Source organism: Ceratotherium simum, chromosome 25, assembly GCF_057802395.1.
Source record: "Ceratotherium simum simum isolate JZ-2026a chromosome 25, ASM5780239v1, whole genome shotgun sequence".
Taxonomy (NCBI): Eukaryota; Metazoa; Chordata; class Mammalia; order Perissodactyla; family Rhinocerotidae; genus Ceratotherium; species Ceratotherium simum.
Window position 1 is genome coordinate 535,490 of NC_141924.1, and position 18,092 is coordinate 553,581.

An 18,092-nucleotide genomic window follows, 5' to 3' on the forward strand; every position below is an offset into this window, starting at 1 on the left:
TGGAGATGCTCCCCAGGCTGGCCAGGAGCCTCGAGGGGCTTGGCCTACCCTCCCCCATTTTGGAATCAGGCCTGATTTGGTGGCCACCCTGAAGGGACCTCAGGGTGAATGATGTCAGGATGGTGGATGAGAGGCCAAGGGGGATGAAGAGAGGGAGACCTAGGCAGGTTTGTCCGCTAGGCCCAGCAGTGCTTCCTGCAGGTGGCCCCTGGCTGACCCCCGTGTGTGGCAGCTCCTCGCTGAACTGAGTGCGCAACTGAAGGGGAGGGGTTCGCCTGGCCCCAGGGAGCTGGGGCTCCTTCCTGGGGGCCTTGCAGGAAGGCCGGGCACCCACCTCCTCCCCTGCAATCGCGGCCACCCTGGCATTGAGTCTCACTCACCACCCTGAGCTGGGGCATTTCCTCCCTGGGAACTCCTGGTTCCTCTGCCCTCCCACAGCCCCAGTGTTTGCTCCTGTGGGGCCCTGCCCACTGTCCCACCCTTAGCCCGGCCTCCAGACCCTGCCCAGCACCCCAAGCACCATGCCCCTCACCAGGCCCCCTACCCCTCCTGGATGGGAGATCTGCAGGGCAGCCTGGAGCAGTTCCCTGCGCTGCTTTCTGTGCTGTCCCCTCTGCGAAGATGGCCCTGACCCCACCTTTGCTGTACATGGTTCCTCCCTCTGCCAAGCCTCTCGGCCCCTCTGGGCAGCCTAGGCTGAGCCAGTGCTGGGGCTGGCCAAGACCCCTCCTACCCACAGCCCATTATAGCCCAAGTACCCGGGTCTGGAGTACCTACCGAGAGCTCTTTGTCCTGGGGATACTGGGGCAAGACCTCTGTTGGCAGGGCCCTCCATTGGCATCACAGATGTGTGCTTGCACATGTGTGGTCACGTGTGTGTGAGTGGTGGCTGGCATGCCGGCTTGGCACAGTGCCCCAAGCTAATTGTGGGGTTCGGCTGTGATGGAGGAGGCGGGCCTCGGGTGACCGCTGAGGCTCTGACAGACTGACGGGGAGATTACAGGCCTTGCTTGCTCCTCACTCACTCAGGCCCTCACCCGTCCGCCCCCCACGCCCACCCCTGCCTCCTGCACACAGCCCAGGAAGGGGGCTCTGGGCGGGGCTGGTCCTGGACCAGCTGCAGCCGCCATGAGCCTCAGGCTGCCCTGGCCAGCAACATCCAGCCGGCTGTGGGAGGTGAGCCTGCAAAAGGAGAGATGAGTGGGCACAGCTCAGAGGTGGGGCGGGCAGGCCGGGGGGGAGGCAGACATCAGAACCCATGCTCATGCCTGTGTTGAGCCCTGAATGCCCCCCAGCACTGCCCCCAGCCTCTCCCAGCTTGGATGGGGGTCTTAGTCACCCAGGAGCCCCTCCTGTGGCTGGGCAGCTGTCTGAACTGCTCTTCTTGCCCCAGCAGTGGTGGGAAGCCTCATCTGTGCCCCAGACCCCCTGCAGTGCCCACCCCTGCCCAAATCTGGCCCCTCTTAATCTCTCAGCCCCTCCTCCCGTCCCTCTCAGTCTGACCACAGGCTGTCCACTGGTGAGGTTATCTCAGGAGAATGTCTGCGTTTTCCTAAGTAGCAGTCCCATCCTTGTCACCTATTCCTCGATTGTCAACTGAGGCCACTGTGTGCCTGCGGGGGTGGGGGGGGCAGCTGCTGGGAGCCCCCGGGGGCTCCTGGGCACGGAGGGTAGAAACGCAACCCCGTGTCCCCAGCACACGGCACCTTCAGTGGCACACAGGAAGCTCATGGGGGCTTTGGGCTGAGCAGATGGGACAGGCCAGTGGCCCGTGTGGGGGTTGCCCACAAGCACAGAGAGGTCACTGGAGAGCGTGGAGCGGCGAATGTTCTGATTTGGAGTACTGCTGTGCAGAGAAGGACACGGGGCGAGGCTGGGGTGGGGAGACCGGGGCAGGGACACGGTGGTGGCTGGGACTCAGGAGGGGCCGTTAGGAGGAGAGAGGTGGGTCGTGCAGCATGGTGTGTGAATGGGGCATCAGAGCCTGTTGAATGCCACCTTCTGTCCTGAGGGCCCAGGAGGCCCAGGCGGTGGTGTTCTTGAATAACAGAATAAGTTATCAAAACTGTATTCTCAAGTCTTTCTCTCACCATACAGTTAAGCAGCCACGCAGTTAGGCAGGAACTGGGATGGGAGAGGGGCCTGATTGCTGGCAGCGTGGGGATCCCAGTCTGAGTTGGCACCACAACATACAGAGGCTGCAGTTGGCCTACGGAGAGGGAGCAGGCTGGGTGACGCCCTTGGGCTTTGCCAGGTCAGCTCCTGAGACTCTTGAGGGGAAGGGCTAGGTGCAGAGACCCTGGTGAGATGGCCTCAGGCCTCAGACAGGGCTGAGAGGCGCCCTGGGAGCATCCAAAGCCGGGCGGGCGGGTGGGGCGGTGCAGCGTGGCTGACAGGCTGTGGGAAGTTTGAGGGGTCTGGGCACTGGATCCTGGCACCTCCTGGCAAGTGGCCAGGAGAGCCCTGGGGTTTCTCTGGGCATACCCCCCTTGGCCTTAGGTCTTGGGCCTGTGACCTCATTGCCTCCAGCCAGGAGTGACTTTTCACGTTGGGACTCAGAGCCCAGACTGTAAGGAGAGGCTGATCAGTCCTGCCAAACCCAGGCTGGGAATGGGCAGTGTGGCCCACAGTCTCGGCCGGTAGAGGGAGGAGCGCCGCGCCGGTGGGGAGGGCGTGGTGACACCCTGTACCTGGGAGGGGTCCTGTGGGAGGCTCTCCCGGCGCTGACGCACGGCTCAGGCTCCCACGTCAGTCTGTCCCTAGAGCCCGCCCCGCCCCACCTCTGCCCTGAGAAGTGTGCGAGTTCGGCCTTCTTCCGGGTGAGTCTGGTCCGGGGTCGTGCAGGCGGCTGCTGGGGTCGCGCGTGCTTGGCCGGCAGCGGAGTGGGGGCACGAGCCCTGGGGCTGACTCTGGAGCCAGGGGCGGAGCTGCCCGCCGCGCCCCTTCCGTAAAGGCGGGTCTCGCTCGGCTGTGCCGACGCCAGGTGAGCGCTCTGCAGGGACGGCTCCCCGCCCACGTGACCGCCGCCGCCCTTGTTACTCGGGGTCAGGCTCCTGCCCCGGCGTGTCCCGGGGACCCCGGGGAGGCTCCCCTGCAAGTGCGCCCTGGTGCACGGAGGCGGCGCCAGGCTCCCGGAGAAGCTGTGGCGGCCGGGTCGTCCCCCACGTCCCCAGGTAACGTCCTGCGCTCCGGGGAGTCTGGCGGCGGCGCCGCGGGGGTGCCCTGCACCTGCGCCCGCGGGGAGGCGCGAGGCCGAGGCTGTCCCTGCTGGACTCTGACCGGGAGCCCGGCGGGCGGGACTGGGCGCGCGGGGACCGGGGCGCCACTCTCCTGGCAGATCCCCATTCCGCGCCCCTCCCTCGCGCTTGTTTTGGAAACAGCGGAGGCTCGGATTTGCGGCGTCTTGGCCGGTTTTGTTTCCTCTGATTTGTTTAGCTCTCCTGGCTAATTGCAGATTTGCATTTTCGTCGGGAGCGAGCGGAGGCCCCGTCCCCCGACTGCCAGCTGCCCGCGGGGGAGGGGCGGCTCTTTGGCTTCTCGAGGGGCGCCTTGCCGGCCCAGGGGGGACAGCTTCCGCCGACGCTCCTTGGCCTGTCCTGGGGGGGCGCGGCCCCGCCCTCTTTTCAAGGGTTGGCTTCCCCACCCCCGCATTGGGGGTCCCTAGTGCTTTCCACACAGTGCTAGGACCCCCCCAACACTTGGGCCTGGGTCTGAGTCGTCCCTTTCTCCATGCCTGCCCGTGCCTGCGTTCCCATCCTGTCTTGGGGCACCTCTGCTGTCCCCCTCGACCTGTCCCAGCCCGGTCTGGGTCCCCTTGCTGAGCCCACAGGGTGGCTGGCCTGGCCAAGGGCGGCTGACTACAGGGGCCCCTCCTCCACTGAGCTTGGCTGCTCTGTATCGTTTTGATATTTGCCTTAAGAAATTGCTCAGTGTGTGTTTGTTTGAAAATAGTGACATGGAATGAACCCCCAACTCTACCCCACACCCCAGAGCCCTCCCCCAGGTGGGACGGAGACCTGGGGAGGAGGAACTGACAGCTCCCAGCCAGTGGGCCTGGTCTGGAGCGAGGACTCTGCCCTTCCTCTCTGGGCACCTTCTGTTTACCTTTCCTGGTGGCAGCGGTGAGGGAGGACAGAACCTGCCTGTGCAGGGGGCCTGGGGGCTCCTGGCTAGGGGAAGGTGGAACCTGAAGAGGGAAGCCACAGGGGACCCAACTGACAAGGGGTTCATAGTGCTTCCCACTCAGTCTGGGGTGTGGAGGAGCGGCCTGGAGTCCTGGGAGCTGCCCGTCCCCATCAGCACTCTGGCTGGGGAGGAGGCCCCACTATGTGTGTGAAGCTGGGGACCAGCTGCAGGGAGCATGTGTGCTTTTGGCTCTCTCTCTATGTGTCATCCCATTGCTGGTTCACAGGACTGAGATCTAAGGTGCCCACCCAGCCAAATCCTGTGTTCAGACCTTGCTTGCCAGTGAAGACCACAGAAGATGAGTGGCAGCCTGTAGGTCAGGATGAGTGTCTCAGGGCTCTGAGGGATGGGTAGGAGTTTTACAGGGGGAACAGCAAAAGCAGAGACATGGTGACATGGTGAAGCTAGGAGGAGCACCTCCTCCACTGCAGCTAAAGGGTTTCCACTGACTCACTCACAACTCACTCATGCCTCCCTGCAGCCCCTGAGGTCTGTACTGTTATTACCCCCATGTCACACATGGGGAAACATGAGGCACAGGAGCTTTGTAGATAACTCACATGACCCAGGCAGAAAATGACAGAGCTGGGGTTTGAACCCAATAGTTTGGCTCCAGAGTTCTGCCCTTGAGACTTCTCCATGCAGCAGCATTGGGTGTGTGTGCTGTGGGGTGGGGGATCAGCCATGGCCTCGGGGCCCTGTGGGCAATCAGGAGGGTGGCTTTTTTTTTTTTTTAATTTAATTTTTTTTCCCCCAAAGCCCCAGTAGATAGTTGTATGTCATAGCTGCACATCCTTCTAGTTGCTGTATGTGGGACGCGGCCTCAGCATGGCCAGAGAAGTGGTGCGTCGGTGGGCGCCCAGGATCTGAACCCGGGCCGCCAGCAGCAGAGCGCGCGCACCCAACCGCTAATCCATGGTGCCGGCCCAGGAGGGTGGCTTTCTGAGGGTAGTGGGAATGACCCTCCTAAAAGCAGGAGATAAAGCCTGGCTGTTGGGGGTGGGAAGGACAAGGTGGGAGAAGCTGGGGGCCGGGACTGGGTGGTTGAGAGAGGAAGCGCCCTTGAGTTAGGAAAGGCCCCAGGACATGGCGGCTGGGAGAGGGGAGAGGTCCAGATTTCATTCTGTAGGATGTGTTGGCTGGAGGAGCCTGAGATCAGGAGGAAAAATCCACAGGTTGCCTCTGGGAGGCTCTGAGTGATGGGCCCAGCCTGGTCAGTGGGTCACTTGGGGCAGGTCCCTGGGGAGGTGTGGCCATGGGGGCTGGGTGGGCAGGTGTGTGTGGGCTCATGAAGAAGGTGTCTATTGGAAGAGGCCAGCCTCCTGTGGCCTTGCCTGCAGCAGACACACACACACACACACACACACACACACACACAAACACACACACACACCCCTGCCTGGGCCAGTGGAGGGCTGGGGCTGGGGGTTGGGGGGATGCCATGGGGAGAAGCTCAGGGGCTGGAGGAGGCTGAGAGAGTGGGCACAGGGGAGGCCAGCATGCCATCCCTTCGAGGTGGCAGGTCTGCATGCCCTGTGCCCTCCGTGTGCTGTGGAGCCAACCCTGAGGCCAGGCCAGTCCTAACTTTCTCATGAGGCTGGGGCCCTGGGTTTGCCTGTGGAGTGGCCTTTGCTCAGTGTGTTGAGTGCCTAGAGCAAATGGATACCTCTCACCCCCCCACACCCTGAGCCCCAAGCCCCTTGTCCAGGTTAACCTTTTCCTGCTCAGCCAGGGGCTGAGGATGCAAGTGGGCTTTCCTGCTGCAGGGAAGCGCTGCCGGTGTGCACAAGTGTGGTCTCTGCCTCCCTGCCTTCCTCGCCCCTGCTGGCCTCCCAAGGACCCGCTGTGGGTCCAGCCCTGGGTCTTGCTCTCCAGGGATATGGGCGAATGGTGACCATGTGGGGAGAGTGTGCTGCGCAGGGCATGTGGAGCACCCCATGGGATGGGGGCAGGGCCTGATCCTGGTGGAGGTGTTGGAGGCACAGTGCTGGGGCAGGGCAGCCAGGCTGGGAGCCTGTGGCTGTGGCCGGAGCAGGGTTCAGTGGCTGAACCTTAGATGGGGGGAGGAGCTGGGGTAGGCCAGGAGAGATGGTTGGAGGGGGTCACTGAGGGCCTGGGGGGCCACATCCTGAAGCAGAGTGGAGCTGGGGGGGCGAGTGGGCTGGGAGAGGCGGTCATTATTATTGCATATACCTCATTTTGTTTAGTCAAGTAATACGTGAGTATATTCTTGTAAAAAATTTTTCCAAAATTGGCAAATGAAGTCACTTTGCTGTCCCAGCCGCCTCCTCCCTGTCCCCAGGCTTCACCACTATTTTTAGTTTGGATGAAGGCTTCTAGAACTCTCAGCAATTAAACTTATGTGTGTCCACATAGATGCCGGTGGAGATGCCTGGAGTCCCTGCCACAGCTGTCTGGAGAGGTCTGGGATCCAGCCTCCAGTGGGGTCGGCACGGACCACCCACCTGCATTGGCCTCCTGGTGTTTCAGGGTCTTCCTTTTGGATGCTGGGTGGTTGCCAAATTTTTCCTATAGTAATCCTGCTGAGAAGTATCCTTGGACAGGTCCTCCCTGAGGGGCACATGATGTTTATCCAGAAGGAGAGGATACAATAGCAACCACTGCTGAGTGCTACAATGTAACAGGCTCTCCAGAGGCTTTTCATGAGGGAATCATTTAGTCCTCACTAACTACAGTGTAACAGGCTCTCTGCAGGCTTTTCATGAGGGAATCGTTTAGTTCTTACAAACCCTGGGGGAGCTCACCATGATTGTCTCCATTTCACAGATGGAGAAATGAGGCACAGAGAAGTTGAGTAACTTGCCCAAGCTCACACAGCTAGTAAATAGAATTACGGAGTCATGGTTACACATATTTTTCAGAAAGGAATTTTTATTTTAATCAAAGTAACGTATGTATCTAGTTTAAAAAGGTAGACAGGGGCAATAGACTTATGATGAAAAGAAGCTGTTACCTTTTTTGAGCAGAGGAGAGAGGGGTGTGTCTGGCTTGGATTCTGGAAAGACCGAGTGGATGTGTGTTCCCTGGGGTGCTGGGCTAGGAGCTTGAAGGCTGGTGTCTGAGGGAGAGGCTGTGCTGGGGGCAGGTAGAGGAGGCAGAAGAGGTTGGGGGTCTTCTGCTCCAGGATGGCAGAGGCCAGATGGGGTCCCATGGGCTGCTGCCCACCCCCCCAGACATGGAGCAGAGGAGACAGGTGGAGGCAAGCCAGGCTCGTGGTGAGACCACTGTCTCTCCTTTGCTTCCTAGAGAATCTCGATGCTGGCCCGGAGCAGACACTGAGCTGGACTACTGGAGCCTCGGTGAGTGGGGACTGGGCCCCACCTGGGGAGGCAGCGGGGGCTACAGCCACGAAGACACTGAGGCTGGAGGTGCCCTTCCACTGACGGTGTGTGGTGTCCTTGAGGCTCTGGTCCGGCCGGGCCATTGTGCACATGTCTGCCCAAACCCACGTGCCTGCCCATGGGGGCTGCTGCCAAGCCCCCCGTTCTTTGAGGCTGTTTGCTTGGGAGGGGTGGGCTCTGCAGTGAGCCTGGGTGGTGTTTAGGCGCCAGGGCGCTGGGTTCTGGGACCTTAGGGCTGGGAATTTGGGCTCAGGGGGAGGAGGCGCTTGTCCAGACACTTTCCGGGCCAGCAGCAGGCCGGAGTTTGTGCGACTTCTTGGAAGTGCACCTCCGGACTTGAGCCAGGAAGAAGGCTGTCTGATGCCCCTGAGGAAATCCCCGCTGGCCCGGTGAGCAGGGGTCCCGGGCTGCCTTCAAAACAGGAAGCGCCCGTTCCAGGAACACTAGCGGCAGGAAGCTTTGCTGGCTCTGCCCAGCGCCTCCCACACCGCTGGCCTGCGCTCTGCCCCGGTCAGGTGGGTCACCCTTTGCTCCCGGGCCTGGCCAGGCATGTCACCTGAGGCTTTGTTTGTCCAGGAAGAGGAGGGGAGCTGCTGCCTGTGGAGTGTGACCCTATCCGTCCTGGCCCCTGGATGGCCCGGGCTCAGCACTGGGCCCTGAGGCCTGGGATCTGAGCCTCACTCTGCCCAGCAGCCAGGGGGACCGGGGCAGGGAGCCCAGGCCAGGTCCTGGCCGTTCTTACCGAGTGGGTTGGGCAGCATGGTGTCCTTGAGTGCACACACAGTATTTTTTTTTTAAATGTATATAATCTTTATTTTTATTTTTATAATTATAAATTATAAATTACAAAAATAATATAAATTATAATTATATAATAAAATTATTATAATTTTATTATTTTTTGTGTGTGTGAGGAAGATCAGCCCTGAGCTAACATCTGCCAATCCTCCTCTTTTTTTGCTGAGGAAGACTGGCCCTGGGCTGACATCCGTGCCCATCTTCCTCTACTTTATATGGGACGCTGCCACAGCATGGCTTGACAAGCAGTGCGTCGGTGCGTGCCCGGGATCCGAACCAGCGAACCAGCGAACCCCGGGCCGCCGCAGCGGAGCGCACGCACTTCCGCTTGCGCCACTGGGCCAGCCCCAACACACATGGTATTCATTGAGCACTTACAGTGTGTCAGCCTTGGGACCCCTGGGGCAGAGGATAGGGCTGGGCTCCTGCACTAGGGGACTCAGTCAAGTGATGTGAACGAGAGGAAGACCAGAGCATTCTTTTTATGCACTGTAACTCCGACTGCCCTCGTGGCTCCCAGTCCGGTCTTGGTCTGGGTCCTGGCAAGGCTGTGAGCTAGCAGGGCTGAGGGAGGAGCCAGAATCAGAGCAGAGCTTTTCCAGAAGGAGGGGCGCCCGAGAGTTCCCCCACATGGTCAGCTCTGGGTTCAAGTCCTGGCTGCGTGCTTGCCAACCAACCGACCAACCAGCAGAGGGGCCTCAGCTCTGGTCCATCTGGACGACCGAGAGTGCTCCCAGGTTTACCCTGGGCTCCAAGGCTCCGCCCCCGCCCCCGCCCCCACCCGCCTGTGCTCCCTCCCTGGGCCCCGGGAACATTCCATTCATTCCCTGCTCGCCGCAGCTCTGGCCGGAGTGAAAGCTGGAGCCAAAGCCAAGCAGAGCCCGGGGTGCAGCGGGGACTCGGGTGAGCAGGGCTGGGTGGGGAAGGCCAGCCTGGGCGCAAGGCCGAGGGGCCGGCATGCCCCTGAGTGGACTTTGGGCCCAGACAAATGAGAGCAAGCAAGAGAGCAGGGCGCTGAGGGGTGGGGTCCTCTAGCTCAGGCCCTTTCCTTCCTGGGTCTGGTGGGTGCCCGAGTGTCCAGGACCTGTCCTGGTGCACCCGGTTCTGTGCAGACTCTTGGAGTCACGGGCATCCCACAGCTCCACATCTGGGGATCTCCCAGACTGTGTCCTCCTCTCCCCAAGACAGGTAGCTCAGCCCAGAGAGGAGTCTGTGGTGGGTAGAGACCCCCTTCCCCCAGATCTGCCCATCTGGCCTCGTGGTCCTGAGGGGCTTGTGAAATCTTTCTGTCTTCTCCCCAACCTGGTCACCCTGTCTTGGTCATGCCTGAGGTCACCCTGGCACCTCCTGCAGCCCTCCCTTGGGCCACCTTCACGTCTCCCTGGCACTGCCCAGCCTTCTACCCCAGGCAGCCAGGGGCTTCTTCCCAGGTCCCTGCTGTCCCTTCCAGCTAGCCTGTGAGTGGCTCCTCTCCCAGTGGCTGGTGAGGAGGGCACGTGGGTATGTGGGGTCCCATGGGCCAGGCAAGACCTGAGCCCTGCAGTGGAGGGTGGGGTCTGTGCGGAGGCGGGAGCTGCCCAGCTGAGGGGCGTGCTGCAGGCCAGAGCCTGCAGTGATTCTGGGGTGGGCGGCTTCATCAGTTGGTTGCTTCTTGGTTACACTTCCTCAAGGGGTTTGAGGAAGGTTGTGGAGACTCAGAACAGAAGGATGCAGGGGGTAATGGGAACAGCCACAGCCTGGCCAGGGGCTTCCTACTGGCCCAAGCAAAGAAGGAAGTTAGCTTGATGTGAGAATTACAGAGTCCACGAGAAAAAGCCAGCCCATTCCAGTAAACACAGCTTTGCCCAAAGCCAGGGCCCCAAAGAAACTTTTCCCCTGGCCATGGAGCAGAGCAGACACCTTTCTGCCATCTTGGAGGAGGTGTCCAAGGAATAGTAGAAAAGTAATTGGGGCCGTCCTGTGGGTTAGCAGTTAAGTGCGCACACTCCACTACTGGCGGCCCAGGTTCGGATCCCGGGCGCGCACCGACGCACCGCTTCTCCGGCCATGCTGAGGCGGTGTCCCACGTACAGCAACTAGAAGGATGTGCAACTATGACATACAACTACCTACTGGGGCTTTGGGGAAAAAAAGGAGGAGGATTGGCAATAGATGTTAGCTCAGAGCCAGTCTTCCTCAGCAAAAAGAGGAGGATTGGCATGGATGTTAGCTCAGGGCTGATCTTCCTCACAAAAAAAAAAAAAGTAATTGTTTCTCCAGGGAATGAGAGCCTATCCAGGGAGGTGATGTTTGAGGCGGCCCCAAAGGGCATTCCAGCTCCTTTGGCCGTGCAGGGAGTATGGGAGGCCAGGGCCTGGGTCCCTCATGACCCTCTGCCATCAGGGTCTGGCCCCATTTGGGCACATGGCATGGGCAGGTGGGGATGTCCTGCCAGGCACCGTGCCCTCGGGGAAGATGGCAGGGGTTCTAGGATGAGGGCTTCTGCACGCATGGGTGGAGGGCAGCTGTGGGGGTGGCGGAGAAGGCTGGTAGGGGGTCCTGAGGGTGAGGGAGTGCGAGACTGCCCCAAGGTGGGAGAGTTCTGGAGGCAGGATGTCAGGGACAGATTCCAGTGTCCCTGAGTTGGGAAGGGGGAACCACATATGTTCTGGGTCCACTTGTGGGGCCTCGGGTCCCTCCTCCAATCTGGGGTTCCTTAGCCCAGCCTTGGCCTTAGCGGCCATCCCTCATACACATGGACGCACGCATGGGCCCACACATATGCAGGGATGTGCGCTCAGATGGACCCCTGCACACCAACGTGGCGCACTGCAGACTCTGGGGTCTGCCCCTCTCAGAGCCCCCTCCCGGAGTCCTGCTGGGGGGGGGGGGCAGCATGCGCAGGGAGGCGGGTGGATTGTTGCTGGCTCCTCTGCTGGGTCCCCAGGGGATCAGGGAGGCTCAGAGGAGGTGGCCGGGAGGTGGGGCCAGGCTGCAGTCGCAGCAGCACTTGTGGGCAGATATAAATAGTGCGTGCCCTTGCTGACCCCGATGGTTGGCCCCGCTGCCTTTCAGCTGCAGCTCTGTGTTCCGCTCCGTTTCCCATCAGAGTGCACCATGTGCTGGCAGTCAGATGAAGAACAGGTGTGGGGTCCACCTGTTTGAACATCCAGGGCCTGTTGATCAGCCTGAGCCTGTGTGCTGGGGCTTGGGGTCTGGAAACAGTGCCCCCCAGATCACCTGGAGCTCTTGGAGTCATGGGACACATGCGTGAGTGCCTGGGAGACTTCCTGGAGGAGGCACTCCGTGGCCTTGGAGGTGGGCATGCAGGTGCTTTGAGAGCCTAGAGGTGGATGCCCGGGCACAGTCCTGGAGGGCAGCCACACCTGGGCCTGTGGCATGCAGTGGTGATGGCCTGGGCCTCGTCATAGCTTACGCTACAGGTTGAACTTCTTGAGAGAGGCTGGGAAATGGTCTCCTTGGAGACAAGAGTGAGTGTGTCTGGCCACATGCGAGGGAAGGGACTGGAGGCTCTCAGGGCCTGCTGGGCAGCCACGATTCTCCCTGGCCTGTGTTCTGGCCATTCAGGCCGCGTCCAGAATGGGAGGTCTGGAGAAGCCCTCGAAGAGGGCTTCCTGCGCACGGCGGGTCCTCCAGGCTGGGGCCGCCCTGACCCTTCTCTCCTCCCGCAGGGTGCTGGGGGCGATGGCACTGCAGCTCTGGGCCCTGACCCTCTTGTGCCTGGTGGGCATGATCGCGGGCCTGCGGCCCCGCAAGCTGGACTTCTTCCACAGCGAGACGGAGCTGAACCACCTGGTGGTGGAGGAGGCGTCAGGCGTGGTGTACCTGGGGGCAGTGAACGCGCTCTACCAGCTGAATGCCAACCTGCAGCTGGAGCAGCAGGCGGCCACGGGTCCGGCCCTGGACAACAAGAAGTGTACGCCACCCATCGAGGCGAGCCAGTGCCACGAGGCCACGATGACCAACAACGTCAACCAGCTCCTGCTGCTCGACCCGCCCAGGAAGCGCCTGGTCGAGTGCGGCAGCCTCTTCAAGGGCATCTGTGCTCTGCGCGCCCTGAGCAACATCTCCACGCGCCTCTTCTACGAGGACAGCAGCGGCGAGAAGTCCTTCGTGGCCAGCAATGACGAGAGTGTGGCCACCGTGGGGCTGGTGAGCGCCACAGGCCCGGGCGGCGAGCGCGTGCTGTTTGTGGGCAAAGGCAACGGGCCCCAGGACAACGGCATCATCGTGAGCACCCGCCTGCTGGACCGGGCCGAGGGCAGGGAGGCCTTTGAGGCCTACACGGACCATGCCACGTACAAGGCCGGCTACCTGTCCACCAACACACAGCAGTTCGTGGCCGCCTTTGAGGACGGCCTGTACGTCTTCTTCGTCTTCAACCAGCAGGACAAGCACCCGGCCCGGAACCGCACGCTGCTGGCACGCATGTGCAAGCAGGACCCCTTCTATTACTCCTACCTGGAGATGGATCTGCGGTGCCTCGACCCCAGCGACACCCAGCACCCCGCCTTCAGCACCTGCCTGGCAGCCTCCGTGGCCGTGCCGGGCGCCGGCAGGGTGCTCTATGCCGTCTTCAGCAAGGACGGCCGGGGTGGTGGAGGGCCCCGTGCAGGCCTCTGCCTATTCCCACTGGACGAGGTCCACGCCAAGATGGAGGCCAACCGCAACGCCTGCTACACGGGCACCCGGGAGGCGGGCCGTGACATCTTCTACAAGCCCTTCCACGGAGAGATCCAGTGTGGGGGCCACGGGCCGGTATGTGCCTCAGCACGTTCTCCCACGGATGTGGACCACACACGTGTGGTCTGCATGTCGCTGCTTCCTGCTGGCTCATCTGTGCTTGTGAGGCCGTGAGAGGGTGCCCATGTGCTGATGCGGTGGGGCAGTGTGAGTGCTTACACGGGGGGCCGCTTTTCCCAGGTGTTGGTTCGTTCGTTTGCTCCAGTGCCAGCTCTGTGCTGGGCCTCAGAGTGCAGCAGTGAGCACGCGGGCAGGGTCCCTGCCTGCGTGGCTCTTGTTCTTGGGGACGTGTGTGGCGGCCACAGTGCAGGGAGCTCCAATGGGGAGAGGCCTCTGGGGCAGGGGTCTGTGCCCACGATTGACGCCATGGTCTGCAGGGCGCCAGTGAGAGCTTCCCATGTGGCTCGGAGCACCTGCCCTACCCGTTGGGCAGCCGAGACGGACTCACGGCCACTGCCGTGCTGCAGCGTGGAGGCCTGAACCTGACGGCTGTAACGGTGACCGCTGAGAACGGCCACACTGTTGCCTTCCTGGGTACCTCGGATGGCCGGGTCCTCAAGGTGAGGCCCGGGGATGGGGCAGGGCGGCTCTCGGAGGGGCAGTCTGTATGCGAGACCCCCACCCTCACGTGCCTGCCCTCGTGCTTACAGGTGTACCTCGCCCCGGACGGCAGCCCCGCAGAGTACGGCTCTATTCTCGTGGAGATCAACAAGAGGATCAAGCGGGACCTGGTCCTGTCCGCAGATCTGGCCAGTCTGTACGCCATGACCCAGGACAAGGTAGGCCTGTGGAGCCTCTGGAGGAGGGGCCTTGGTGGTCCAGGCCATTGGATTGGCCTAGAGGGGTGCAGGGGAGGACGAGAAGGGGACTGACCCCCTTCTCCTTGGGTTCCCGGCAGCGTCTCCATCCCGTGTCTCTAGCACCTTCCCTGTCTCTGCAGCTCTGTTTCTGTCTGTCTTGGTTCTCTGGCCCTGCCTCTGCCCCATCCTGATGGGGAGGACGGGTCAGTGCTCTGAATGGGCCTCCCCCAGTGGTGGACAGAGTGGTGAGGGGCCCTGTGTAACTTCTGTGAGCTCAGACAGTGGGGGACAGGGGCCAGGCCCCCCAATTTATTGGGGGACTGGTGCAAGAGCCCCTCAAGCCAGCCTTGGGAGCACCCAGGACATCCAGGCACCTCTTACAGGGAGCAGGGTCAGAGGGCCTGGGCTGGCATAGGGGAGGTGCCACAACCAGGACCCTCATGGTTACCTGGGACTCTGCACCATCAGATCCTGAGCCAGGTACAGCCACGGGACAGGGCCACACAGGGCCTGGCGGGCAGCTGCTGCCTGGAGCTCTTGCTGGCGAGCCTTGAGTTGGTGTCTGAGTCTTTTAAGGCCTGGATATAAAGGTGGGGTCAAGCCAGTGGTCCCTGGAAAGTCTGGGGTCCAAGGGAGGTCCTGTGGCTGCTGGCTGTCACCTCCAGTGGTCATAGTCCCACCCACTGCTCTGCTGCCCAGGTGTTCCGGCTCCCGGTGCAGGAGTGTCTGAGCTACCCGACCTGCGCCCAGTGCCGCGGCTCCCAGGACCCCTACTGCGGCTGGTGCGTCGTTGAGGGACGGTGAGTGCCTGGCTCCAGGGGTCTCCGTCATGCCCTGGAGGCCTGGTGGAGGCACAGCCCTGCCCTGGGGGCTGACAAGTACCAGTGCTGAGGCTGCCCCCTGCCCCTGCAGATGCACCAGGAGAGCCGAGTGCCTGAGGGCCAGTGAGAGCGGCCACTGGCTGTGGAGCCGAGACGAGTCCTGCGTGGCCATCACCGGGGCCCAGCCACAAAACATGAGCCGGAGGGCCCCGGGGGAGGTGTGTGGCCGGGGGCGGCAGGGTCTAGGGTGGAGGCAGGGCTGCTGCTGGCCAAGGGGTGTTGGCTCCAGGAGGATTGCTGCACAGCACCTCACTCCCGACCTGGGCTCTGAGTGCCTGTCTTTTGTTGGGTCCCCCTGGCCCTTGTGTCCTGGGGGCTCCTGTGTTTCCTGGGCAGAACCAGGCCCTGTCCCAGGAGTTGTTGGGATGACCACACAGGGGCCTGTTTCAGATGAAATGGAGTCAGGTGCTAGAGGCTGCTCTGGGCGGTCAGCCTGTACACGTGCAGGAGGGCCGCCAGAGAATGGGTCAGAGGACAGGTGCTCTGAGCGGGTCAGGAGAACCTCAGTGCTGACAGCCCGGCCCTGGTTCCCCTGCACCCCAAGGTTAGGCATGGGTCCTGGTGTGAACCGCACGGCCCTTCCCCAGGTGCAGCTGACAGTCAGCCCCCTTCCGGCCCTGACTGAGAATGATGAGCTGCAGTGCCTCTTCGGGGAGACGCCGCCACACCCGGCCCGCATGAAGGGGGACGCCGTTGTCTGCAACTCCCCGAGCAGCATTCCCAGCACGCCGCCCGGCCAGGGTGAGGCCGTTTTCCTCCAGCCACTGGGCGGGCACTTCTCCTTTCTCGACACCGTGTGGTCATGTGCCCCACCCGTCGACACCCTCAAGTGGCCCAGTCCAGGGGTGCAGGCTGAGGTGGACGGGGGAGCGGGGCAGAGGCCCACAAGCAGTTCTGGTTCTGGACGCCCTGAGCCGTGTGGGGGCCATGCATGTCAGCACCCACCCCCACCCCAAGGCCGTTATGAGAGCAACTCATCTGAGCCCTTCAATTTTGCTCCTTTGTCACATTTACTCAGCACCACCTAGGTGCCAGGCCCTGGGCTCCATCGTCTGTGCAGAAGCCCTTTGCCCCTCCCTGCCCTGTCCAGCTTGAGACAGGTGGGGCTGTCCCCAGAGGCTGGGGCCCAAATGTGGGCCAGGGCAGGCGCTGAGCCTCTGTCCCCTGAGCATTCGGGGTCATGGAGGATGGCTCGCTGGTGAAGGCAGGGGACGCACAGTGACATGGCAGGGACCTGGCAGGTGCTTTGCCCCAGACACTGAGGAACCACAGCCCTTGGCACCTACAGGGACAGAGAATGAGCCTGAGGGCACAGATCCCTGGGGAGCAACGTGAACCCCGCCCTGGGAGCCGACACCTGAGCCAGGATCTGAGAGCGAGTGGCAGGCCTGGCTGAGCCCGAGTGCAAGTCGGTGGGGCAGCCCCTGCAGGGCTTCACTCACAGACAAGGGGTCTCCACATTTAACCTCTGGTTCTGTGCTCGATGTGTTGGGAGCTATAATGGGGTGAGGAGTTGGGGCTGGGGGAGGCCCAATTCCAGGCCTTCCTGTCCCTTGCCCCCCCATGCCAGCCTTGCCCTGCACTGTGGTCCCCGCCTGACGCTGTCCCCACCTGCTGTCTGCAGACCACGTGGCTGTGAACCTCCAGCTCCTCTTCAAACACGGCGCCATCTTTCTTACCTCCCACCTGTACCCCTTCTATGATTGCCGGGAGGCCATGAGCCTGGCGGAGAACCTGCCGTGAGTGTGGAGCCTACCCAGCCTCGCCCCACCCCCCACGCCCACTGCGCACCTGACCCTCCTCACCACCCCTCCCCCAGGTGCATCTCCTGCACCAGCAACCGCTGGACCTGCCAGTGGGACCTGCGCTACCATGAGTGCCGAGAGGCCTCGCCCAATCCCGAGGACAGCATCGTCCGTGCTCACATGGTGAGGGGCTGTGGAGCTGTGTGGGAACCAGGCTGCTCTGCCAGGGCCAGGCAGCCTCTGACCAGCCTGCTCTCTGCAGGAGGACAACTGCCCCCAGTTCCTGAACCCCAGCCCGTTGGTCATCCCCATGAACCATGAGACAGATGTGACCTTCCAGGGCAAGAACCTGGACACAGTGAAGGTGGGGGGGGCTTGTGGGGCACTGGCCTGGGGACAGGGGCTGACCAGTGCGAACAGGCCTGGGGACCCCAGCAGGGGCCTGATGGCTGGTGGAGTGTTGGTGGGTCTTGTTCAGATCCATCCTCCTGCAAAACCGACGTTGGGGTGCCTGGGCCCAGCACAAGGGAGGTGCTCAGCATGTGTTTGGGGACAGAAGGAGACAAGGTCTGGGAGGATGTAGGGACATTTGGGTCATCCTTGAGAACCAGGCAGAGAAAAGAAGGGCAGCTGGGGGGCCATTCAGTGAGGCGAGAGCAGGGCGATGTGCTCCCATGTGGCCTTGGTGGGGGTGTCTGGGAGTGGCCGAGTGGTCAGTTGGGATGGGAGTGCCTAAGCTGGCCCAGGAGTCTGGGGGGCCCGGGGTGCAGGGACGGATGGGCTGGCCTGTCTGGGGTGTCGACCGGCCCGTCTCGCAGGGCTCTCCCCTTTACGTGGGCAGCAACCTGCTCAGGTTCGAGGTGCTGGTGAACACGCAGGAGTCAGGAACCTTCTCCTTTCGGACCCCAAAGGTACGGCCAAGGGTGGGCAGGCTGGGCTGCTGGACCCCGAGGGTGGGTCTGTGGGGGCAGCCCAGTCACCTGCAGAGCTTGAGGGGCGGGGCAGAGGGGGAGGCTGAGGAAGCAGGCGCCGCTGGCCAGGCAGGCGTGGCCTCAGCATCTCTGTCCTCCCCCTGCCCTGGAATCAAAGCAATCCGTCACATCTGAGGCTCCAGCTCCTGGCCTCCTATTGCCCCTCGGCCATGAGAGGACCATCTGGGCCATCGTGGGCATGGTGGTCACCTTTGGGGCCTTGGGTGGGAGCAAGGAATGCAGCACATCCTTGCGTGTCCCCCCAGCTGTCCCATGACGCTAACGAGACGCTGCCCCTGCACCTGTACATCAAGTCCTATGGCAAGAATATTGACAGCAAGCTTCAAGGTGGGTGGGGTGGGCAGTGGGGGCCAGGTGGGGCGCAGGGAGCAGGGCAGCCCTGCTGACCGCTGGCTTCTCCCTCCACAGTGACCCTCTACAACTGCTCCTTTGGCCGAAGTGACTGCAGCCTGTGCCTGGCTGCCGACCCCGCCTACAAGTGTGTGTGGTGCAGCGGGCAGGGCAGGTGTGTGTACGAGGCCCTGTGCAGCAACGCCACCTCTGAGTGCCCACCACCTGTCATCACTAGGGTGAGCCCCTCGCGTGT

The 18,092-nt window shown here is 62.1% G+C and overlaps 1 protein-coding gene across 7 annotated transcripts in view; it reads left to right on the top strand.

The window, feature by feature from the left end:
* PLXNB2 (plexin B2) overlaps positions 1–18,092 on the top strand; it is a 32,344-nt gene that overhangs the window by 5,355 nt on the left and 8,897 nt on the right. For 3 of the 7 annotated variants that reach the window (XM_087448674.1, XM_087448671.1, XM_087448675.1), the window contains exons 2-14: positions 7,453–7,505; positions 12,017–13,103; positions 13,466–13,648; positions 13,739–13,867; positions 14,588–14,688; positions 14,801–14,927; positions 15,357–15,510; positions 16,394–16,508; positions 16,589–16,697; positions 16,777–16,878; positions 17,333–17,425; positions 17,752–17,833; positions 17,915–18,075. In XM_087448674.1, the coding sequence (XP_087304800.1) occupies positions 12,030–13,103; positions 13,466–13,648; positions 13,739–13,867; positions 14,588–14,688; positions 14,801–14,927; positions 15,357–15,510; positions 16,394–16,508; positions 16,589–16,697; positions 16,777–16,878; positions 17,333–17,425; positions 17,752–17,833; positions 17,915–18,075 (2,430 nt within the window). In that variant the 5' untranslated portion in view covers positions 7,453–7,505; positions 12,017–12,029. The other 4 variants (XM_087448673.1, XM_087448672.1, XM_087448676.1 and 1 more) reach the window with 4 other exon arrangements.